The sequence below is a fragment of the Branchiostoma lanceolatum genome, chromosome 18, assembly GCF_035083965.1.
Source record: "Branchiostoma lanceolatum isolate klBraLanc5 chromosome 18, klBraLanc5.hap2, whole genome shotgun sequence".
Lineage (NCBI taxonomy): Eukaryota > Metazoa > Chordata > Leptocardii > Amphioxiformes > Branchiostomatidae > Branchiostoma > Branchiostoma lanceolatum.
This window is the reverse complement of record NC_089739.1, coordinates 9650356-9676169: the sequence shown is the minus strand read 5'-3', so window position 1 is coordinate 9676169 and position 25814 is coordinate 9650356. Positions and strand designations below refer to the sequence as shown.

The following is a 25814-nucleotide window of genomic DNA, read 5'->3' as shown; positions in this document are numbered from 1 at the left end:
ACTATCCTGAAGGTTACTGTCTTTTGAACTACCATCAGCATGGATCCTCTTAAGACTCACTTAGATAGAATGTGTTGCAAAAGTTGCTCGTAGACAGAGCTGTATATTTTCCAAAAGATGTTGTTAAAATCTGCTTTCGTCTGGAAAAATAGACTGCAAATATTGCCTGTCCATCAGAGGGTACTGAAGGTCATCAACGAGCACATGGTGCAATGACCACTATCCTGAAGGTTACTGTCTTTTGAACTACCATCAGCATGGATCCTCTTTAGACTCACTTAGATAGAATGTGTTGCAAAAGTTGCTCGTAGACAGAGCTGCATATTTTCCAAAAGATGTTGTTAAAATCTGCTTTCGTCTGGAAAAATAGACTGCAAATATTGCCTGTCCATCAGAGGGTACTGAAGGTCATCAACGAGCACATGGTGCAATGACCACTATCCTGAAGGTTACTGTCTTTTGAACTACCATCAGCATGGATCCTCTTTAGACTCACTTAGATAGAATGTGTTGCAAAAGTTGCTCGTAGACAGAGCTGTATTTATTTTCCAAAGATGTTATTAAAATCTGCTTTCGTCTGGAAAAATAGACTGCAAATATTGCCTGTCCATCATATGGTACCGATATAGCCGTGTTTAGTCGGCAACGAGAACATGGTGCAATGGCCAATACCATACGGTTACTGTCATTTGAACCATTTACAGCCGTTTCGCGTATCTCCGAGAATTTTAGTTCTGATTCATTTTACTTGTTTTGAAAAAAAATAGTATACTGTCAGCGTTTCTTCAAACCATCAACCTATCTTTTTTTCTTTGGTAAGCTCTCAACAGGATGGACTTACAGGAGGGATTCGCCTTTGTTCACGTTTATTTCCATACCTGCAGCTTTAACCTTTCCAACTACTAAGTAGAGCGGAAATTAAGACTGCCTAGGCTGCTAATAGACGTCTGTATACTTAATAGACCTCGTGCTATGGTGTCCTAATTCCTTCAGCCCTCACATGAAATCAGTGAATGTAGTTACACGTGAGACCATCAGTGCCCTACATGTGTCCATTTGGTTTAATGTACAAGCCGTGGCAAGTATCACGGCTGAGACGTGCACATTAAGCCATGAATGAAGCAAGCATTCACCATTCTCGCTCTTTTCCATTAACACATATTGTAACTTCCGTTACCGTTTGAAGTAAGACGTTCCTGACATTAAGATAGACCACATATATGGTACCAAACTGTCGTTTTTAAAAGACAGAAAGGTTTTAAGTCGTCATTAAAACGACAGTTTGGCACCGTATCTGTGGCATATCCTAATGACAGTAACGTCTCACTTCAAACGGTAACGGAAGTTACTTTGTGTACATTTAAATGAGAACGAGCGTTCTGTGGTCAGAGATGGAGAAAGAAATGTACGATACAGTCTATAAAGAAAAATCAAACTTCACAACTTGATAACAATTCGGAGTATTTTTTCGGACGTTTCGAGTGGCACCCATCACTCTTCTTCGGCGTCACTGAAATTTAGTGACGCTGAAGAAGATGGGAGTTTTGTAGAGTTTGATGTGTCTTTATATATTGTTTACCTGGATGTCTAACCTTCATAAACGTACGATACAGTAAAACCAAACATCGCAAGCTGATGTAAAAGGCTGATGGTGAAACACGATGTCCATCAACAGCATTGGGTTGCTTTCTCTTCACTTGTTGGTTCAATGTCCTCTTTCAAGGTCCAGCACTTTGAACCAGTAGCTCACCAGATATTGTGAGGTATGGATTGAGTTGGTCTTCGGGGCCAAGCTCCAAGGTCTCATTCATGAAAGACAGGGTACATGTAATTGCTACGTGCAGGCCTCAATTGAGTCTACGTAAGAAAAACGTGGGTAAGAAACCTTTTAGATCATCTAGGCCTTATGAGATGCCACTAAGGTAATGAAAACGTGTTCCTTTGATGAAACACACGGGAGCATTTATTACCTTATATCAAAGGCATCTGATGTAATTGGAGTCATTCATTCGGGAAAGGAACCTTTGCTGTAATGATGCCATCCGTGATTACCCATCATTGTGTTAGCTTCCCGTCCAGTGAGCCGGTATAATCATCTTTTATGAAACGTCCTTGCTACACACACGTACAATTCGCTGTTTCCCTGCTGCTTGCAAGTTCTGTAATTATAAAAGAAACGGTCTTACAATACTGCAATTGGAGCAACAGTAAGCTGTCTGCTGTTACTCACAGCACTTATCAAGACGCCTGGGTCACCTTTTTTACCTTCGCCGAAAAGGTTATGCAGAGGATAGCGTTTCTGTGTGTGTGTGTTCGTTTGTCTGTAGTGGACCAGCATAACTCGAGATGGCCTTGGTGGACTGTCTTGGTATTTGGTATGTTGGTAGAGACCTGAAAACGATTAGATTTTGGGCCCTTTAGCGGCTTCTTACGGTACTGCAGCGGAGCTTCCTGTTTTGATATCTCGTGTTCTGGACATGCTATGGAACTGATTTTTGAGTGGTAGATAGATCTTTGGACAGAGAGTAAGTGGTACGGGTTTGGGCACCCTAGCAGCTTTTTTTGTGTCTGAATTTGTAAGGGAATAACTCAAGAAGGGCTTGATAGATGGTAATGATTTTTGGTAAGTAGATGATGATGTACATGATTAGATACTTCTTATGCAAACCAGTATCTAATTTGTATAATTAATTAGAAAAGTTTATACATCCGCCAAATTCCATGATAGGACTCTGAAACATGTGACATATGTATCTGAGGAAGATAGAAATATTAATTGATTTGAACTATGCAATTGAAGACCTCATTTGCATAATGAATTAGAAAATACTATATTAGTATAACAAGATGGCCTTGGTGGATGGTCATGATTTTTGGTATGTAGATAGCTTGTGTGATGCTTAGTATTATTGGACGATAATTATGCAAATCAGATTCTAATTTGCATGATAAATGAGGCAACTTTAATATGATATGACTATTCAAATTGTGACTGAGGAAGAGAGGAATGTTGATAGATAGAAACTATGCAAATGTGGGCCTAATTTGCATCCTTAAGGAGTAACTTCTATAATTCCACACCGTCAATGACGGTATGATTTATAATTGATGAGAAACACTCCTAATACGTCAGTCATAAAGGTTAAAATCATTTGGCGAAGGTATGAGGTCGTGAAACTCTAGTTTTAATTCTTCAAATCGCTGTTAAGATGACAGTGGTGTGACTGAGACATGCACTACGATGATGTCAGATCACCATCTCATTTTGATCTCACTTCTTTTCCCAACTTGAAAAACAGATGCTAGTTTGCCGAAAACAAAAATATAAAATATTACCAAAGTTCAAACCGATCACTTTTAAGGTCGAACCTTTTAGCTATTGAACAACATTTTCAGTAGTTGCTTAAACCTATGGGTCACATTGGGCTCAGTCGAGCATTAACAGCATTACCGTTATATATCCTAGACTGTTATAGTCATGAGTAGAAATAGCTTTTAAATAGCCGTAGGATGTTGACGGCAACAAAAAGAGAAAATGTTACACATAGACTTTAGCTATTGAGTACTCTTACCAGTAGTTGCATAAACATATGGGTCACATTGGGCTCAGAATAGCATTAACATTACCGTTATATACTCTAGACTGTTATAAACATGACGGCAACAAAAATAGAAAATGTTACACAAAGACATAGACTTTGGCTATTGAGTACTCTTACCAGTTGTTGCATAAACATATGGGTCACATTGGCCATGGGCTCAAACTAGCATTAACATTACCTCTAGACTGTTATAAACATGAGCTTTTGATTAACCGTAGGGGATTGACGGAAACAAAAATAGAAAATGTTACCAATAGACTTAAGCTATTAAGTACTCTTACCAATAATTACGTATACACATTTGTCGCCTTTTTTTTCTCTCAAACTAGCTTTAACATCACCGTTATGTACTCAAGACTGTTATAGCGCTCGTTCTCAATCAATTGTACACATTTTGTAACTTCCGTTACAGTTTGAAGTAAGACGTTCCTGACATTAAGACATGCCACATATAAGGTGCCTACAAATGGAACCGCTAGTGAGAAATTGGAAGAAATGTCGTACCAAAGGTAAAGTAGAAATAGTCAAATATCAAGTCATAATTGATATGATATTGTCTTAGCACTGTCTTTTCCCCCAAAACTGTTTTTATCACTGTAGATGACGTAGTACTGCAAGTCTGATGTCATTTGGACATGTATTGCACAAGATCTGCTGATTTTTTTTTTCAATTTGCGGCGCATTTGCTTAATTTGCACAAATGTGCGCCAAGAGCCCTGGAACCATGACGTCCCACCTGGACCATAGCACGCCACACCTAAAGATGCTGAAGACACATCAAGCTATGGTACTGGACTGATCATGCGCAGAGTAGGTTACGTTTCTAATTTTTTTCGTCCCTTTTTAGGACTATGAAACCAAATGAAAATTTCATCATGTAAATCATGTACGATTTGATGTGTGTCCGGCGCGTTCTTTATTCCTAGAATAAGGAATTGCGCAGATTTTACAACATACCAGTCAGCACTATCTGAAATTGTAGGACGATATTAAGGTTATTCGATATACAGACAATACACATCTTCAGGAATGCAAGGTTAGACATCCAGGTAATAAAATAAGCAAGGTGACAGTTACTCAAGCAACTGGATAGATTATGGAAATGGTCAGACGTTTCAGGAGCGTTCACTATAACTTTCATGAGTGACTGTTGGTGCATGTATTCACAGACAGGATGATGTGTAGCGGAGTCCACGGTGTTCGCCTTCACACGCTGCATACCAGTATGGCGATGCATGTGAGTCCTTGACAGCGGTTTATGTAACCATTCCACTTTGTTAAAAGCGATTGGCATGGCGGTTTATATAAAAGGCCTATAGTGTTTATGTAATTGCCATGGGAAGTTACATAAACGTCCCGCTAGACATGATTAACGTGCGGAAAGACATGAAAGCAGTTCTAATATCATGATCAAACAATATCCTGTGATTATTCCGTTTTCATGTTACGGAGGAAATTACATCGCTGATCTTACTGGTTACGTCATGGCACCTGCATCTGTATCTGTATCTACATAGCCGGTGTAACTGCCCTTCCGTATAACTCACAAGTTTCTGTATCTGTACAGCCGGTACGGTTTAACAGCCCTTTAGCGTAACACACCAGCTCCTGTACCTGTATCTGCATCTATATAGTCGGTATAAATACCCTTCCGTATAACTCACAAGATCCAGTATATGTACAGCCGGTACGGTTTAACCGCCCTTTGGCGTAACACACCAGCTCCTGTACCTGTATCTATATAGTCGGTATAACAAACAAGACGGAATGGATTGAATATACCTTTCAATATACAGTTTAAAGTCACATACTATAGAAAAAGCAGATATTTATTCAACGTCTACATTAAAATCGTACTTTTAACTGGATAGGCGCACAAGGGTATACGAACTACTTCCTCCTGTCACATATGTCACTAATTTAGCTCACTGAAGTCTCCAGTAATGTTAAGATATCTAAAAAGTATGGAAGTTATTATGGCCAGAGAACTAACTCTATGGACAACCATTCTGCTATCCCTAAAAGTGGTTTATGTGTGTATGTAATTGCTTGCTTCTTTACTTGGTTATTTGCTTTAAATTGTGTGACAAATGCAAGCATCTCGCTTAAGAAATCGTCCGTATCCTCAGCCGACCTCTTCCAGCTTCGCTTGGATTCAAACTCAAACTTGCTTGTAAGCTGGGATTTCCTCCAGGCAAACGTTTAACATTGAAAAGCTATAAGAGATTTAGCTTGTTTATCTAACACCAATGGTAACTGTAAACACAGACATGATCTTAATGGTGCGGTGCTTGTCGCTTATTATGTGGTTCTGGTAACTATAAACACAGTCAAGTGCTGAACTTTCTCAGGGTAATCTAAGGTAATCTGTGGAGATGCGTGGCGTAACGGCAGCGTATTTGGCCTTCAACCCAGAGGTCCGGGGTTCAAATCCGGTCGTGTCACCGATCCTGTGCTCTTGGGAAAGGCACTTTACACGACCTTCTCTTACTTCATTGAGCTGAAAATGAGTACCTAGCCTAAGCTAGGGACGTCCCTCGGATAGGACGTTAAATGGAGATTCCGTGTTTGGGGAGAGCCACACCCCACACACATTAAAGCACCCACCACACCTTTCGAAAAGGGTAGGGGCATGTCCCGGTTTACGACGGTCCACAGTCTGCTTTGACCCGATATATGTCAGTAATTGCCGATATCTCGTCAGATGGCCATAACGGAAAGAAAGAAAGAAAGAAAGAAAGAAAGAAAGAAAGAAAGAAAGAAAGAAAGAAAGAAAGAAAGAAAGAAAGAAAGAAAGAAAGAAAGAAAGAAAGAAAGAAAGAAAGAAAGAAAGAAAGAAAGAAAGAAAGAAAGAAAAGGTAATACACGTTTGCTAGGTGGCCTTGGGGTCGGGGTTGTTGACTCAGAATCTGGGTTCGAATGCCTGACAGGTCCCGATGTTGATTCCCTTTACAAAGGCACTTTAGAAAGAAACTTCTAATATAAATAAGAAGAAGATCTAACATTCTAGTCGAAGTGAAAATTCATGTCTTAATCTAAGTCTGACATTATAAAGAGGCCAATGACGTCATGGTAATGCCTCAAGTGTCCAAATTCATGGCCAGTTGATGGAAATTATAGAATATTTCTATCACATCAGACTCGCGTCGACACTTAGGACGTGTTCGTTATTATCATTGAGGTAAAATTACACCACGGAGAGGATTACATGACTGCTGCCTTGACGTCATCAGATCGTCCGAAGACTCAATTCAGTACATGAGTTGCAGACGATTCCAGCTTTAGTTGCCAAGTTTCATACTGAGCAATCTCGTGATGAATGGAAGCTGTCACGTTTAAAGACACGTGTTTGAGAGAGAACGATATGTGTTATTGCAACTTTGCTATCATCTTCTCTAAGAGATGGATGTCATCTGATCGATTTTAGTTGCCTACAGAATACACATATATCAATGTTGCAATTACGGCAGACAGCAATTTACAATAATGGCAATGAAGGTACCTGGAATCAGTAGAATGTCTTTGGAATGAAATAAAGATTTGTATAAAAAAACAATGGAAAAATGTTTAAACATGAATGTCTCAAGTACAAATCAAATAGAGAAAAACACCATCAGTAGCGCTCATCTGACGTATCGTCTAATATTAAAAGTACTGGCATTCGGAGCGCAGTGTAAGAATTGTACTGAAGATTACTGTGTCGACGTCATCAAACGCAATTCCGTGCATGCAGACGATTCTAGCTTTAGTTGCCAAGTTTCATTGTGGGCAATCTCGTGATGAATAGAGTCTGACACGTTTTAAGACACGTGTGTTAGAGAGAACGAGATTGGTGTTAGTACATGACGTGTTGTTGCAAATTTGCTATCATCTTCTTCTCTTAGATACGATTTATAAATCTTAAGATTTAAGTCGTCTACAGTATACTCCGATATTGATGTTGCAACCATAGCTTGCAGCTTTTTACAATAATTACAATAATGGTACGTGAAGTCAGTGAAATTACTTTGGAATTAAATCTATGTTTGTATAAAAAACATTAGACAAACTGATGAATGTCTAAATAAAGTACAAATCAAATAGAGAAAAACACATCTGATGTATCGTCTATGTTAAAAGTACTGGCATTCGGAGCGCAGTGACCCAGTGTAAGAATTATAATACTGAAGATTACTGTGTCGACGTCATCAGACGCAATTCCTTACATGAGTAGCAGACGAGTCTAGTGTTAGGTGCCAAGTTTCATACTGAGCAATCTCGTGATGAATGGAAGCTGTCACGTTTAAAGACACGTGTGTGAGAGAGAACGAGATTGCTGTTTTAGTGCTAGCATATGTGTTGCAACTTTGGTATCATACTCTTATCGTCATCTAAATTTTAAGATTTTAGTTGCCTACATTAAACTCAGATATTAATGCTAAAATCATGGCTTACAGCTGTGGAAAGTTTCATCAGGTTGATATGTCAGTGAAGAACAGAATTCTCTGTACACAACCATGTGCTTTAATTCGGGGCCGTCTGTCCACCCCTGTTCACCACCCCCCCCCCCATGGCTTACAGTTATTTACAGTGAAACGCTTTTCGACTGAAATCTTCGTCCGTATATCGAAAACAATAGACAAACATGAATGTCTCAATAAAGTACAAATCACGACATCATAGAGGAAAGCACCGTAGCGAGAATCCAAAAATAATTTCATCAGGTTGGTTGACAATAGGATATTGGAGTTTCCTTTTTACAACACCATCACATCTCCCTCGAATTGGTGCCGCTGGAGAAGACGGATGCCCAAAGTGTGCAGGACTCAGATTCACAACTTGTTATCCACCCTAAACAAATCCACGCGAAGGCTACCGTGTCAACCCTCCTTACTCAGGTGTAGGAACTGACACGGTCATCAAACTCGAATATCTGTATCTGTACTTCTGTATGATCTGAATACGAATAAAGATTACGAGTGATTTGCCATACAATGTCTCACGACGTTTCGGTGTCTCTCAGTTGCGAGCAGTAGAACCAATGTAAGGGCTATTGGAAGCGGGATTTGTTCAAGCCACTGTTGACGATATGGGAATACAAAAATGAGATTCATCAGAACTGGCAGTTACTAGACAGACGTGCAATATAACCTGATCACGTCTGGATAAATGGGGCAACAGAGACGTAGGAGTGGTCCAAATGATATTACAGTAACGTCTCTTGACCTTTCCGAATCAATGGTTGACTATCCTTAATGAGTCTTTGAATAGACCAGCGGTTCAACCAACCAGTGGGCCTTAATTGCTCCTATTCAAACAGTAACTTACCATATTTTGACAAGCACAAGCGACTGGATTACAATTCTTGGAAATGTTTTGGTGCTTGAAAGCAGGTATACGTTGGCCAATTACCATGTTGACGGTATCTTATATGTTGATGAGAGTTAGATATCCATGAAAACGCTGGAAACGTCCGGAAGTAATCCGTATCTTATCCAGATGTAGAGATCGATTTGTTTTTAGAGATGGTATGGCATGTTCTTTCAATGACATCTCTTTGCAATTGGTTCCAATAATATTGTCTAAAAACGTCTCTGTAAGATTTATACACATGACAAAATGTGCCACATGCTTTTATAGGGCTGTGTATGTTTTTGATAAATCCTACTTGTTTGTTGTCTAATTGTCGAAGTCCAACATTCAAAGACCTAATGATAACTAGTAGCTTTCTGATGTTGCATGTTGATGATTTCTAAGCGTAGAATGTCGTTGATGGGTGTAAATTGAAGCATAAGAAACTGTGCAACATGCTAGCAGCTATTGCAGAAAGACACTGCCCCCCTACTAAATACCCTATGACAATACGATAACTATACAGAGTTCTTTCAAACAGATAAAAGACAAACACTTCTGTAATTCACAAAGAAAACCTTTATGACAACAAAAATGCAACAAAGCATTTTCCATTAGTGCTCATGATTAATAGAATTATCTGATTTTTAAATCAATCCAATCTATAGTGCCATTCTTAAGTTTTTTTCTTCTCTTTTTATGTTAAAAACTACTTTACAGATCTAAACGGAATACTCTGGGAAACAACGATTAATGATAACATTCTTGAGAAACATATAGACATTTGTTTAATATATTTGTAGACAGTCAAAAAGAAACTCCTGCAATAGATCTCTGAACACAGCTTGCATTCATACGGCAGCATTACTTTGTCTTCGTCAATTTTAATATATACAAGTCGCGAATAAAGCACAATGTATATTTATCATACGGAAGGCCATGTCGATTTGATAATATGGATGACATCCCCCGGGGACCCCAAAACTGATACGAGAAAAAAATTGTTTGGCAAAAACAAGTTGCCTTCATTATGAAATCTACGTGATCAGGAAGGCTGGACAAAGCAAAATACACATAGCATGGCATACCGAAAGAGAGATTCTTTTTTTTTTCAAAACTTCTTTGGCTTTGGAATTTGCTTTGCCATTCTACGACATTAGTATCCGTTTTTCGAAATATATTTTATTTTCTCATTTTGCAGCTATTATTTTATCAAAATCTTTCGGAAACGGACAAAAATTGATGCGTGCGCGTATTTCATCCATATAATGAAATCAACAAGGCCTACGAAGAGTAAGGAGAAGCTAGACCTAGGCGCAACACAAAAGAAAAGCGATATCCACAGAAAAGAACTCAATAGAACTGAGTCAGCTTACAGATGTGATCTATGTGGCAGAGGCTGTCATCCTCGTTTAAGACTGTTTAGCCACAGCCGAAGCTGTAGGGCTGATGTGAATTACAATTTTACCGTCAACATTTAGCGACGCAGGCCATGAATACATAAATAACTTAAGAATGCTTGATTTAGACCAGGGCTTGAAAAAGAACCATTAGATCTAAACCATAGCTCTATAACGTCACAACAAAATACAAACAGAACAGTTGTGAAATACTGGTGCAGAGCTGATCTTAAGAATAAAAAAAAGCAACAATATATATTTACATCTTAGATATGGTTATACTATCTGGCTTAATACAGCTTAAATTCACAAAAACATATTTGGCGTTGCCATGGATACCGTGCCATCAAACAGGATCTTCATATTTGATTATTTATAGAACAAATAATTAATCACATGACGGAACTTTTTTTTATAATTTCTTTAAAAATGTAAATTGTTTGTCTGCACCTAAGCTTCAAAATCAAATACATGCTTAACCTTTTCTGTAGTTGTTGCCCTGGCTGTTTAATGTTACAATCAATAACTTTCCCTGCACGAAGGAGGCGGCTTATCAATGATGATAACAGCCGGGTAAGTCTAAAAATGGTTACTTCGGGCGATACACGGAATCCGAATAGATTTACTGAATATATAATTCTGTATTGTCTATTGGTAAATGCCACTTTTGTAGAGTGAGCTCTGTACATCTAATACACATGTCCCAGGAAATTCTTTCAGATACGCCTGGGAACTGATAGAGATGAATCCCAGGTAATGCTGCGGTCACAATTGGAGAGAGGGGTCCTGTCGAGCAATTTACTGGCTTTTTTTTGCATTTTTGGGCATGATCCTACGTGGCCCCGTGGGACACCCTGAGGCTACCGGGCTATCTTTGGGCCCGGCCGGAATTTTTTTTAACTCTGAGTTAAAATCAACCCGGGACCCGGTAACAAATAGGTACAATAAGATGATCGTGAAAACACCGGTACGTGTCCGAGAGTCCACCGGGGCACATTTGTGGCTTCGGGGCCCGGCCGGGGATACATCCCCTACGGTCACCGGCGCAAATAAATCTGATAGTTGTTGCCTGAAACATCAGATGCCAAAAGCAAACATTAACAGAATCACCTGGTATTTATCGCCATTGCTAAACCCCACTTTTCGTGCAGTGAATTTTGCTGTTTATGCTTTGAAGGCAGATAGCAAATATATTGCATACTTCCTTTGACAACGTCGTCTTGGTTTTACTTTTTATTCATTTCTTTACTTGGAACTATTACTGCATTGGAGTTCTTAAGTTTTTTTTTTTTGGGGGGGGGGTATTTTCAGGGTAGCATGATATTTACAAATATAAATGCAAAACATCTAACTTCGATAGAAAATACTTGATGTCTACCTCAAGAGACATCCTCAAAAGTATGTGATCCACAAATCAGTCATGGAGTATGAGGTCCGTCTAAGCCACGTTCTTTTGCATTTTCTATGGAATAATATACAGGGTCTGTGGCTATAGGCAGTTCTAGTGAAAATCTAGAAGAACAAGTGATAACTTCTTAGAAGTTGAAGTGGGAAACCCTTTATGGGCTATGGGGCTGAGATACTGGGCCACAAAAGCGAGGGTTCTTGTTGTCATATATTCTGACTCTCAGTGTTTTTAAACAACAGTGGCTCCATATGAAGCGAATAAGAGGTAGTACCGTAAGGGAATAACATTGCTACCATAAGGGTTACTTTTTTACACCTAGCAGCATAAAGATAGCAATATCTTCATCTTCCCCGTGCGATCCGCATTTTAGATAGATACGTACTGATATGAAATACTAGAGGCAACGTTGAAATTTCTTGTCAGTTGTTGATTATTTTAGCTAAGTAGATTCTGACTTCTTGATTCTCTAAATGTTGAATGTCTACATTCTGTAGATACCCTATTGTCCTGGTAAGCCACATATCAATGTCTTTTTCGGCGGTATTGCAATGCACCCATGTGCTTAGAGCAAATACATCATAGTCAATCTAGAGCAGCTGTTCTTGATCGATCGTCGATTGTCATCGCTCACTTGATCAATGTTTTGATGCAAATTGATTTCAGTTTTTTATGGATCCATCGGTGGGGCTGTATTGTAGTTTAACGTCTTTTGAACTTTCTACGAAGCAAAAATTTGGTTTCAAAATGTTTGACAAATGTTGTAATCTTCATACTGATGCACGTTTCCTCGACCATCTTCCTAGCCCGATGACGTGATTGTGGTTGTGGTTCATGGTGTGGTTCTGATTATGGTTGGACGAGTCCACGAGTTTCATGTCGAACATTTGGCTCTCCTGGATGCTGGAACTGTACGTGGGCCGTCCGTGCGGGAAGTAGGGACAACATCTGCAAGCGCACAGAGACACCAAGTCTGAAATATCAGCCAGAGACGAGTCGTTTGCTCTGTACAGGTCGTTTCCTGAGAGGAGCTCCATCCTGGTTTCGGAGTGAGGAATCTGCCCGTCCGTGATGATCTCGATCCTCTCGTGTGACACGGCGTTGATGTTCTCCTTCGATCGTCTCTGGGCAGCCTCCATCTCGTCCCGCTTCTCATCCTCGGTGTTCATGGTGAGGAACCTCAGGACCAGCAGGTTCATGGACGCCGACACCACCGTCAGGCCCACGAAGATGAACAGCAGGCTGAACACCACGTACCCGGGCTCGTTCTCCAGCGCCTTGTTCTGCTGCAGGGCCACGAAGTCACCAAATCCGATGGTGGTCAGGGTGATGAAGCAGTAGTAGAAGCTGTCGTAGAATCCCCATCCTTCGAATAAATGAAAAGCAGCGGCTCCACTGGTCAGGATAACTGTACAGCTGATGAAGCCAACGGTGACGAGGTTGCTGTAAGACACCTCGGGTCGTTTCTGTCTCAGACAGCACTTCTTGAACTTCTTGAGGATGTAGGCTACCACGGTGTTGACGCGCTCACCGACGGACTGGAACATCACGATGCCGATAGGGATGCCGAGGAGAGCGTAGAACATGCAGAAGGCTTTGCCACCGATGGTTGCTGGGGCCGCGTGACCGTATCCTAGACACGACAAATAAATGACATGCTAAGTTAAAGCAACATAACATAACAGCACATATTCATGTTTACCGTTAATCAAGCAACGGGACATATAGCTTTGTAAACAATGAGACGTTTCAGACAGCATCCGCTGTCTTTCTGCCGTGACTGAACCAGAACTTGGCTGTCTTACCAAAACTCTGAATTGAGAAGGAAATGATGTGTAAGATTGCTCTATTGAAGATGATGCACAAAAGGTCGAATGCTAATAAGTTATGAACGTAGTGCTACATATTCCATGTCGGGAACGTTAATAAAGGCTTTTTATTGACGTTATCATGTTTTGAAAGCCCTGGCAACCATGGTAACTGGATCACAGAGCAGCATGATGTCGTGCTTAACAGACGTACACTGTAATCCAACATGGCGCTAATGACGTCATTCTAAACGCTTCTATACAAATCATCCAATCGACCCCAACAGAATGAGGGCTCATTACCATAAGGCACTGATTTTGCCATTTGTCATTGCACCACTCATTCTTCATTTTGCAGTGGAGAGTTTTAATAACGGTGAAAAGTGTTTAATTCAAACGTGGTTTGTCGCACGCATACAAACAGCAACCGTTACGTTACAGGCATTTTTCTGACCCTTTACGCTATCAGTTACTGAAATTGGCAATGTCAAATATCAGCTCACTTGGATTTGATACCACTAGGTGAGCTAAGATCTTCCAGATCTATGCCGTGCCAAGTTATCCTTCGAGAGGGTACTGTTAACCTTCAAGTGGAAAACATGATAGGATGCAGAAGTTAAAGAGCTTATTCTCAACTGCAGCTATAAGGCGATTACTCTTTAATCCCAGTAAAGAACATAGGACACTTTGACCTGAGATGCCACGGAATTAAAAACAAGCGATTAATCATAAAACGATCCGTGATAAAACTAGTCCCAAGTGAGGAAAAGGTCGCTTAGCCAGTAATGCGGTAAAAACATAAGACACTGTTACCTAACCTGCCAGAAACATGGATAGCTGGCTTTTCTAATATGTACAGTTGTGTGTGTGTGTGTTTGTGTGTGTGTGTGTGTGTGTGTGTGTATACGCGCGCGCGTGTGTATGTGTGTCTGTGTGTGTGTCTGTGTGTGTGTGTATGTATGTATGTATGTATGTATGTATGTATGTGTTTGTGCGTGTGTGTTTGTGTATGTGCGTTTGTGCATGCATGTATGTATGTATGTGTGCGTGTTGTGCATGTGCATGTATGTATGTATGTGTGTGTGTGTTTGTGCATGTGTGTTTGTGCATGTATGTATGTATGTGCGTGTGTGTGCTACCCATGTCCAGTGAAGGGAGCGAGAGGACCATGGATATAAAAGTAAAGTTTACGTATAGTCATGATTCTGTCGGGATACTTAATAATACTGTAGCCGTAAAACATGTTTAGATAGAAGAATCACCGTCTACTGGCTCTGCTTGTACAGCCGTTGTGACATCCTGCAGTTTCAGTCCGGTCAATCAATGAGAATAAACACCTTGATAAGGTCATTTCAACAAGTCGTGCTTCTACAAGTGTACTTGTTCACACGTTCGGTTCCGTCAGAGGGTGACAGCTGCGGAATACGTCATCAGTCTCGGGCTTAAGGACACCATTGTCATCACATGACTGATGGTGTCATTCCGTGGTGGTTGAAACAGAAGGATACAACAGAGGTTTAACACCTAGATCAGCTGCACCTGGCCTTAATCTTTCTGTTTACATCTTCTGAATTCATGGCTATAAATATCGTGTGTCAATGGCATAATTCTGTTAACATCGGCGATGTAACAAAAGATTGGGATTACCTAAAGTGGGTGCACTAGTTGCAGTACTAACCGGCACCGAGTAGTGCTGGCAACATCACGACAAGATCTTGTGATATGGTGACCTAAAGTTCAGAGACTTAACCTTTCATATTTGGGACCATAAAGTGGAATTTATTTCTTTGCCCTATACTAAAGTCACTTAGTGACCTTTTCGTTTTGTATAATGGGGAAAGGTTGGCTTATGCGCTACATCCTGAATTTGAGCACGTACATGGGTCAAGACGAATGGAGAATGGTAGAAGATCAGAGAAACATTTGGCACATTGACACATTAGAACGGAATAAAATTCCTGGATTGTCGGGTAATTCAACATCTTTACATACTGCAAGCTCGACACTAACCCCACCATAAAACGTAAGCCTTTGTAGAAGCTATTTAAGTCAAAGTCTTTGCTATGAGAAAGCAAGGGGCCAGTTTCTGGCCTGTGCACGTAGGTAGTAGGCAGGGCTTTGCTATGAGTGACAGCGGGCTGCTTTGTGTTGCTCCAATTACGTCGTTCTCCATACCAACACTCTAACTAAAGGCACTGTAAGCCGCAGCGGGTGACCTTTCCATTACTCTTTACTTATGGAGCAGAATCCTTAAACGGTATTTGGCACGTTGCGCGACACATGAGGTCTTTAGGATCCTCCTGGGTGCCAGGATGCATTTTAGGTGCTTGCCGATGTTTTGGGTCAGTCGCGGTTTTAGCCTTTCACATAAAACGATGGTGGACAGCTTAAAGTGATGAAATGAATGATTTTCGACATTTTCTTTTCCGCTAGCGTGGCATGGGATAAAATCAGCTTGTTTCCAACGGCTCTGATCGTGTATCTAACCGTTACAATATTTGCTTGAACTGTAAAATCATTTTTTTAAACTTGCACCTAGTACGCCAAGCAGAGGTTGGTGGAGAGGATTGTGACCCTCTTATCATATGCCCCTTTTCGTCACAACGTTGGGTCCCACCAACCTCTGCTTGGAGAGTAGAGTACACAGACCACATAACCCGTGGCTTACGGCTATCATTATGGTTTCATCTGCCAAAGTTTTTGCATCAACTGTAGTATTCTAATTTTCTTACATTACACCCAGTGCACCTGCCAAGGTCACAGATCTTTTAGGTTGATACTGCAGGACACAGTAAAGATATACAAAACCCAGGCGCCTTTGGGATAGACCCTGTAGAGACCATACCTTCCCAAACTGAAATGAACTGTCTGATACCATCTCTACACAGGACACGCAGGCGGATCCCCCCATTGCCTATCTCCACCGATGATAGGCCTTTCCAGATAACCTTATTACTGGCGATACTATCAGAATGGGATAATTATGAGAAGGGCCCGTGAAGGCTAGGGAGGGACCCGCCTGATTGCCTTGCGTAGGCGCAGTAACAGTTTGACGCTCTGACTGTATAACGAGAGGCAGTAGGCCGGAGAATACAGTAGGTGGTTCCGCGCTGAAAGCGTCTCCCCTATAGAACTACATCGTCATGGAACAAGCTTCCTCGTGATTGCATTCCAGAAACTTTTCAAGTTCAACTCCAATGTGAACACACATCTGTCATCACCATCCTGTCAGTGTAATGAGCCCTGTTTTGTGTATTATTTTGAAGTAAATAATAAGATTTAAAGAATAAGCAGTTGGCTGGAAAGAAGGCCCAGTTACCATATTCGGACGCATGTTGCCTTCTTATGGTTGATGATGAAACCAATTCCTCGGGGTTCACAACGTTTTTTCACACAGCTTGGAAACTGTATCGTCAGATTTTTACTGCGTCAGTACGGATTGTATGTTTTTGGTGTGTTTGTTTGCGTTGGTGTGTGTCCGTGTTTAAGATGTGAGTGGAAAGATGGCAGGAAAGGTCAGACTTGCCCCAGTGGCAGGAAGTACCGGTTAGAGTTGGTAGAGCTGGTCGTTTACATTAGACATGACAGTCCAGGTCATGGGGTCAATGGAAGAGGCTAATAACTTGCGGGGAGGCATTGTTTTTGGTTGGCTCTCTGTCTCGTCGCAGTTATACGTTTTCTATATACTAGTCATGCTCACCATAGAGTGACATGTAACTTAAATTACAGCATCGTATGAATGATTTATGAACACTAATTAAATAAGCCATACAAAAAACTCTAGACGTTTCATTGATATGTGGGGTCTTCGAATGCTTGTTACGCTTCTCCTGCGCAGTAACAAGCATTATTTTCCGACTGTGTCACGAGAAGCATATAGATTCGCCAGAGAAACCAAATGACTCGCTCTGCATGTGATTCCGTCTTTGGCACTTGGTAACATAAAAATAACTCTGAGCAGGCGGGTGGATGTTTTAAATGCGTTTACCCTTTCCGCAATCAAAGGCGTATTGTTAACATATAAGTGGAAATCAATTTCCTTCACTGACAGGTGGCCGTTTTTCAATTTGATTTTTAAACTAAGAGTATCTAGTGCAAATGTATCAATCATGAAGATCAACCACGACATTTTAGGAAACTAATTAATTAACCGTCAACTCACCGACGCTCACAGTTAATGAACCACAACTACCTCGGTAAAGAGCTGCACGACAAATTACCGTTGACAAGACATTTTCTGGGGATGAGCTCTCGACTAGGCAGGCAACCCAAATCTCACAGCCGCAGTTCTATTTTGAGAAAAGTACTGGGTCCTTCAAAAACACGGTAACAGCAACGCGGGATAGTCTCTACCAGATTGTCTACGTTGGCTGAAAGGGAGAATAATTTGCTAGGGGAGTTTGTCTACTAAAGGGGTTGACTGCCCGAGGGGTGGAATGTTAACCTTACCGTGAACAGAATCTTCTGGCAAATTATTCTTTTTTTTGCCACCAAATTTTACGATACGTACCCCAATTGGAAGGCCCAGTGGAGGCTTAGAGTGGTAAGTGACGTTAGAAATGGAGAGTAACAACGGTAAAAATGTCCTACCCGAGTGGTACTGCTACATACGATGCGGTAGGCTTGGATATTACAGCTTTTACAGCACCGTGATCTACAGTAACGGCTTGATGACGCTCTAGGGAGGCAGCGTAACTTGTCAACTCGAAGCAACTTATTTTCCAAAAGGATGGAAAGAAAATTCTGTACTCATATTTCTTTCCTAATTGCTTCTTCTATCGCATATATTTCTAATATGTCAGCTTTCTGGAAAGGTGGAAGTAATACACATCAGCAACCATGTGATACCGGGGCTAGATTACTGCAACAAGAATTAAAGCTGAGATGTAATATAGGAAAGTCGATTGTTGGCGAGTTTCCATGATAACTTTTCTTTTATCACACATAGACTAATCATATATAGACTTTAGGCTGATATATCTGTACTGATGATGTGAAGTGTTGCATGTATCAGCAGTTACACTGAGATTAAGAACTGAGGGATGACCCCATTTGGAAGAAAGCCGATATTGCTGGCAAACTTTCATGGTGTCTTTTTTCATTACAAACACAGATAGTGTACACGCATTTAATTTCAGACGCTGTCATTTTTCATACACATCTAGATAACCAAAACTTTCTAAGACAGCTACGTCGACTATGCTGTACATGTAGTGCACGTATTGATTGTAACGGGCAAATTGGACTTGCGGCAAAGCCAAAGAAATGCATACCAGCTTTGCCGTATGTCTGTTGTAAGGGGTCTCACTAAATACCGAAAACAACCGAAAACAACCGAAAACAACCGAAAACAACCGAAAACAACCGAAAACAACCGAAAACAACCGAAAACAACCGAAAACAACCGAAAACAACAAAATCACTAAATACCGAAAACAACCGAAAACAACTCGAAAACAACACATTTTAGCAGACGCACTTATTTTGAGCTTGAGTTTGCTATGTTCTTAATGCTGTTCGCGATGTGAAAAGATACCCTTTGAAATCCCTTCAAAATGCTGGCAGATGTAATGTTGAAGTGATGTAGTTAATATAATCTAGGTGTGTCCCTTACAAGCTCAGTTTGGAAATATACAGGAGCATTTTTGTTAAACACTGTAAAGGAGGATCACTGATCAACAGATTTCTTTGATATTCAGCATGCATTTTAATACAAAGTGACATATATGTAATCTATAGCAGGTAGAAAATTGGTGCAGACCAATTATGCAAGTAAGGAAATGATTTGCCTTATTAATAAGTGCCACTTTCCTTTTTTCCCAGGGCCAGGGTCATACTGATAAACTCCGCTTCTGGTGATTTCTAATTTATTTCATGTACCAATCTTGGGTACACATGGTCGGTCCCTTTAGTTTGTGGGGTAGGGTTTTACGAGGGGGCATTATGTAAATTGTCAGTACAGAGCCAATGCACCCCCTATGATGATTACAGATGTTTCATGATATGATCTGTATGCCGCCATATTAACTTGACATTCTGGAAAATATGGCACCTACCACAAGTGGTTATGGGTGTTGATATTTCTTATTACATTTGCCAAGAAGGTATAATCCTTTTTATGCTGCATGGCATTAATCCTTAACTTGAGATGAAAACTCTATCTACGTATATATATATAATACATATATATATATATATATATATATATATATATATATATATATATATATATATATATATATATATTGTATATATATATATGTATTATATATATATAATCTAGCACCTCGGGTATCTTTTAACATCGCGAACAGCATTAAGAACACAGCAAACTCAAGCTCATAATAAGTGCGTCTGCTAAAATTGGCTGTTTTCGAGTTGTTTTTGTGATGTTTTCGAGTTGTTTTCGGTGTTTCCAAGTTATTTCCGAGTCGTTTTCGGTTGTTTTCCAGTTGTTTTCGGTTGTTTTCGGTGGTTTTCTGGTGATTTTGTTGTTTTCGGTTGTTTTCGGTATTTAGTGATTTTGTTGTTTTCGGTTGTTTTCGGTTGTTTTCGGTTGTTTTCGGTATTTAGTGAGACCGGTTGTAAGCGTGTTTAGTGTTGGCACTTAAGCTAACATTAAGTCTTGCATGGCAGTTATCCTTACTATAGCAGCTCTTTCTTGCAGCAATAAACTTACTGCACTTTCCAGGAAAACAAAGTCAATAGTTACCGCGCCCATGTAATATGATATCAAACAATATAGAGATCTGTATATGAATAAATGTATCTATTTCGGCCTGAACATTTCATGTATATTTTCATGTATTGTTCTAACCAGTTATATAATAAGCAGAACAAATATCACCATTAACATTATTACTAGTATCATCATCATTTGACAAATTGCTGTTACATATTGTTATGGCTACCATCATCAGAATAGTATCCATGTATGTTATGATAATCAGTATGGCTGGAGACGGGTTCTTATTAATCTGATACAGTCATATTTCAAAAGGATGTTTATCACCATGTTTGAGAAATTGTCTGCTTCAACATCCTATGAAATATGAATATGAAGTGGTCATTCAAATTACATTTTCACTGTTTGTTTTCGCGTGGCCTCGTCCGGTATGTAGTATTTGTCAAAGGCCTGTGATTGTCTGGGAAAACAGGAACTGCCAGCACTGCACAGGTAGTGTTTGATATGCAGGGCCTGTGTTTGCTACAGCCTTTACCGTGATACACCGCAGGATCCGCTACGCCTTTGCAGAGCCGGTGTGTTACACCTGAGATCGGTTTTATAGTTTGACTATGATGTTCGTTCGTTCGATCAGACCCCCGCGGTGACAAGTCGCACATATGGCAGGCATGTTTCCTTGCTCTTTCAGTAGCAGGATATATTTTTGTAGGGTGGGGTTGTTACCACATCCCTTGAAACGTGCTTATAAGACACTTCCTCGAACACGGGATTCCCTTTTTACGTCCCTTCCTAAAGACGGCTGCAGCCCCAACCGAGATGCCATTTCCAGGTTTGAACCAAGGTCTCCCACTTACCAACGAATTTGCACCATGAGCTCAACTATGATTCTGCTACTATTTGAGAAATAGGAACATCCCTTGACTAAGTTGTAAAATAGCTTTAATATCTGTACATCTTATATGGAGAGAATTTGATAACGAACACCTTACCTTATTTTCATGAAACGTAATCATCCCTTTTTGATTGAAGATATTCACGAAGACTGTCCTATTAATTTTCTAACAGATAAAACAAGGATTCAAGGCATCTGTGTCCTGGTACAAGATACAGGTAGGTTTCTTATTTCAACTAGAATGGGTGAAACTAAAACGTTGTGAGAGATACTTGCAAGTCTGAAACATTCCCACTCCTGAATGTTACCAAAGACAACATGTCATCAGACCCCTGCGGTGCAGTGCATATACGCACTACCGATTTTTCTTCAAACGTAGATACAATCACAGACATAGCGCTTATATAAGCACCACCTCTAACCATATATCATACAGAATCATACGTTTTCACAAAAGAAATTGAAATGAATACAAAATGGTGTCGAAATATGGCAAACTTATGCATACAACCCAAAAAGTACCGTTCTTAAAGCGCATTTTATCCAGGTGTTGCTGTCATCTATAATACCTGATGCAACCTTTTGTCACAACCGTCATGTCCGTATTCGTATCTTCAGTGTTATTGCCATATATGGATGCTATACGGAAATCACGGAGACATGTCCGTGTTCAAATTAAGTTGTTACGCATAATTTTACCGTGGCTAGATTACTGTCAAAGTGGGGGGTACAAATGGGCACTTATGTTTCCCGTGGCCATAGCTACACAGACCACACTATTAAAGAAATGTACATTCTTTAACGACATTTGCATGTAAAGAAATTTTTCAAGATTCTAATTAAGGTTTGGATACTGTAAGCAGCGCTCCTTTTAGTCTCTCAAAAATCTTAAGAAACACAACAATGATGTGCAAACGAAAACAAAATGCATTCTAAAACCAAAACTAAAATGTGAAGACTCCCTAACTTAAGGCGTTTAATATTGTCTAAATGTTTCTAACTTTATGTTAAAAGGGTTGGAAGCTGACAGTTTTTTACAGTTTCATCAGCGCATGCAGTTTATGCAACAGCGGAAAGGACAAGAATCGAGACATATTAAAAGCGTATCTCAGCCGTTATCTACGTACATACGTGGCTTGTTTATCAATATCTCTTAAGGGATAGTCTTCTGAGGACGAATCCCAAAATTGCGACTGTTGTCTTGATTTAGAAACATGGTATTTCAATTATGATAGCTAGCCTGCGTGCGTGCGTTTTATACAGCTCTTGGCTCTGGCAAAAGTGCATTAGACGTAATATCATCTTGCCTTACGACTGAAATGCATAGAGGGAATAAAAAAGAACCTACGCCAATATAAAGAAACCACCTGGGTTACAATACTTTATGGATGTATACGGATTTGAATCCTGTTTGTTGTCAATATCTTTTTCAGAAACTATCTTGGTGGGGGAAAATTGACGATGATAAATTGTTGTTATGATTCTGGAACAAAGAAAGATCGTCCGTGATGATTTTATGCCGGGCGGTTCTTTCCAGGCTGTTAACTCGTCAAAAGCTTTCTGTGTGCCCATGCGGAAAGTGCTTGCGATAGAACCTTGGCGGCAATACCAGGGAGGGAACGCCGGCGTAAAATGGGGACGTACTTTAGAGCCACGGCGGCCAGTCTTTGTGTCGGCGGCTACGTACGCTTTCCCCACCGCTCCATCAAATCAAATTTCTCGTCGCCTTTGTCGTCAGGGTTTCCAGACCGCCTTGCCAGACAATCAAGGCAAAAGCCCGCCGGCGAAACGTCACGAATGGAATGAAAGGCCGTAAAATCAGAGAGCGTTTTGGAGTCGGAATCTAAGTTTGGAATGAAGACTCACGGCGCACACAGGAAATAAGGCAAACAACTCGGCCTGAATTGCCGGGTAAGCTGTTGATAAATCATCGTCTAAGAAGATCCCCCGACGTTTAGGAAAATCCGAGAATTAGAAGAAAAAAACTTATGGGACCATATTCAGAGCTACATACCAATTGTAGTGATCACCGTGGTGGCGAAGTAGAAGGCGCCGGTGAACTGCCACTGCCTGCCGGCCTTGTACGGGACCGACTTGAGGACCACCGTCTCGATCTCGATGAAGTCCTCGCGGGAGATGTTGTAGAGCGCCCGGAGCTTGCTCTCCCTCTCCCGGAGGAGTCGCCGCTGCTTCTCCTCTGACTCCGACTCCAGCGCGTCGAAGACGGCCGCGCCGACAAGCAGATACATGAAAGAGCATATCATGAGCGAGAGCGTCCGAACGTTTTGCTTCTTCATGGCTAAGAGAAGGAGGAGGAAGTGCATCGAGTACCGGCAACACCGCTCAACTCCGCTCGACTCCGCTAGCTATGACGCGGCCACCCCGCAACACTCCGTCCGAGATATGATATGTACTGCCAGCTCTGTCAAACCCAGACAATGATAGCCCCGTAGATTTTGCGTTGGAGGGTAAGCGGATCGCGCATGCGCGGTAACCACCGCCAACTCCTTTACGTAAAAGGTGCGGAATCCGATGAGCGTTGCCATGGAGACAAGACACACGTATGAGGGCGCGCTATTTTTGGTCCAAATGATGGGTTCGACGGGTTAACACTATGCATGTTTCAGCGCCTCGCCTAATCTTGTAAACGTTTCAGGCTAGGAATTGGGAAGTGCGGTGTTTTTCTCTAAGAGCTATTTACCTATTTAAACGAGCCACCCGTAAAGCCGCGTGGATCTACAGTCTCACCCCCAGGGTCTGAAGGCGAGGAGAGTTTACGGAAATAGACTAGCTGTCACGGCGATGTGACACGTGAAACAAGCGGTATGCAATCGTACACCACCGCAGTTCGATCTTAATTCATCCAATATATGATGAGACCGCGGAATATTAATGGATTTCGATCAAGTGGCTGTAGCAAAGTAACCTTATGCATATCCAATTTAACTGGTAAACAAGCAAACGTTTTGAAAAATAGTTTTGTTACTGGACTAAAAAAACAACAACTTTTTTTTAGAATTTCAAATGTACACGAAGATTCAAGAGGTATATCGACGTTTAATCTTCATTTTTTTGTTAGTTTTGTAACCTTGTTGTCACTGGTTATATATTGTCTCATATCCATCTGATTTAAAGGCTTATGGTAAGTATGAATATTAGATCGGCACCATTCTACAGCGTACAAAAATCCATATTTAACGCATCGCGGTGGGAATAATTCATTTTTGTGTTTAGCATGGGATAGACCATACATATATCCCTTGAAAGGGAGGTGGGCTCTTAGGCATAGTGTTAAGCATTCTCCCCTATTCGTTATGTATGACCTGGTATCATCAATTCTACTATGAAACGGTAAGAATGTCGGAAATAACAACGTTCGCTGCTGATAGCGAGGCTGGAAAGATTCTAGTCCCCTCCTGGTATCAGGCGGCCTTCTAATATAGTTAAGTCTTACACATGATATCAAACCCGGTGGCAGTATGCTGCAACAGTGCTTAAGACCTTAGTAGACCATTCTATATTACTTACCAAGAAGGTTATGTCTTAATTGTGCGCGCGCGCGCGCGCGCGCGCGCGTGTGTGTGTGTGTGTGTGTGTATGAGTGTGTATGTTTGTGTTTGTGTGTGTGTGTTTGTGTGTGTGTTGACAGCATTACTCCAGAAGTTAGCGATGGATCTTTATGCTATTCGGTAGGTGGGTAGGGGTCGAGATCACAGAGGTCAAGTTAGATAATCGACCTCCTAGCAGCTTTCCACGGTTTTATAATGCGTGTCCTCCTCGTAGCTTTCTGTGGTGCTGCAGCAGAGCTTCCGGTTTTGATATCTCGTGTTCTGGACATGCTACGATTGTAATTGTTGAATGGTAGATAACTCTTTTTCACCCATAGAACGGTGAAAATGTTATTCATGTCCATTGACTTGCTCCTTGTGTACTGAATTTCGCTTTTTGTAGTCATTTCTCTGGTGCTTCACTGGCACTGTCAATTCATTTCACACCGTCTACACATCCCCAAACTACCCTGGCCTAAACTCCATAAAGTAAAATTTGAAGAAAAGAAAATAAAACCGATTTAACCTGCTTTGTATAACGTTTGCACTGTCCCTCATCGAATGCCATGCCCCCTCTCCTTAAATATTTTCCTCACGAAAGGCCAATTTGTCCTTTTAATATGCCTGCGTCAATGGGACTATATGTAGGTAATATGCTATTTCTAAACTGTCATATATGAAACGACTTCCTCATTAAGACTTCATTGGTCAACTTGGAGTGACGTTAGTAAGCTCCTCGTTGATTATCCCTTGTTGATTGTATTTTTGATTAAAGAAACAGAAAGCAAAACGTCGGTATCGGACACCCAAGTGCTGAAGGGCGCTGATACGAGGGTGACACGTTATGGTAGATGTGGCATGCTGTACCCGGTATGGGGAGGACCATTTGGGGAGGGGCATAGTGAACAAGTCAGGAGGAGACGAAAGGACAGAAAAAGAAAGGATACAAACGTTATGCGTCAGCTGAAGCGAAGTGTATGTGTGTGCCTATATCTGTGTGTTTCGTGTGTGCGTGTGCGCGTGTGTGTGCTTGTGCGTTTGTGAGTGTGTGTGTGTGTGTGTGTATATATATATATATATATATATATACATATATATAAATATATATATATATATATATATATATATATATGCGCGTTACTT

The 25814-nt window shown here is 40.8% G+C and overlaps 1 protein-coding gene across 1 annotated transcript; it reads right to left on the bottom strand.

Annotated features, from left to right (window-relative positions):
• Positions 1 to 11761: 11761 nt before the first annotated feature.
• Positions 11762 to 23554, bottom strand: LOC136424467 (two pore potassium channel protein sup-9-like). Its single transcript, XM_066413074.1, has 2 exons — positions 23138 to 23554; positions 11762 to 13371 (listed from the first exon to the last, which is right to left on the bottom strand). The coding sequence occupies exons 1-2, from the start codon at positions 23445 to 23447 to the stop codon at positions 12509 to 12511; spliced, it is 1173 nt and encodes a 390-aa protein (XP_066269171.1). The 5' UTR covers positions 23448 to 23554; the 3' UTR covers positions 11762 to 12508.
• Positions 23555 to 25814: the final 2260 nt, after the last annotated feature.

Coding starts and splice junctions, on each gene's coding strand:
- LOC136424467 (XM_066413074.1), bottom strand. CDS start 23,447: ATGCACTTCCTCCTCCTTCTCTTAGCCATGAAGAAGCAAAACGTTCGG. Junction 13,372..23,137: donor CACGGTGATCACTACAATTG/GTATGTAGCTCT, acceptor TGTCGTGTCTAG/GATACGGTCACGCGGCCCCA.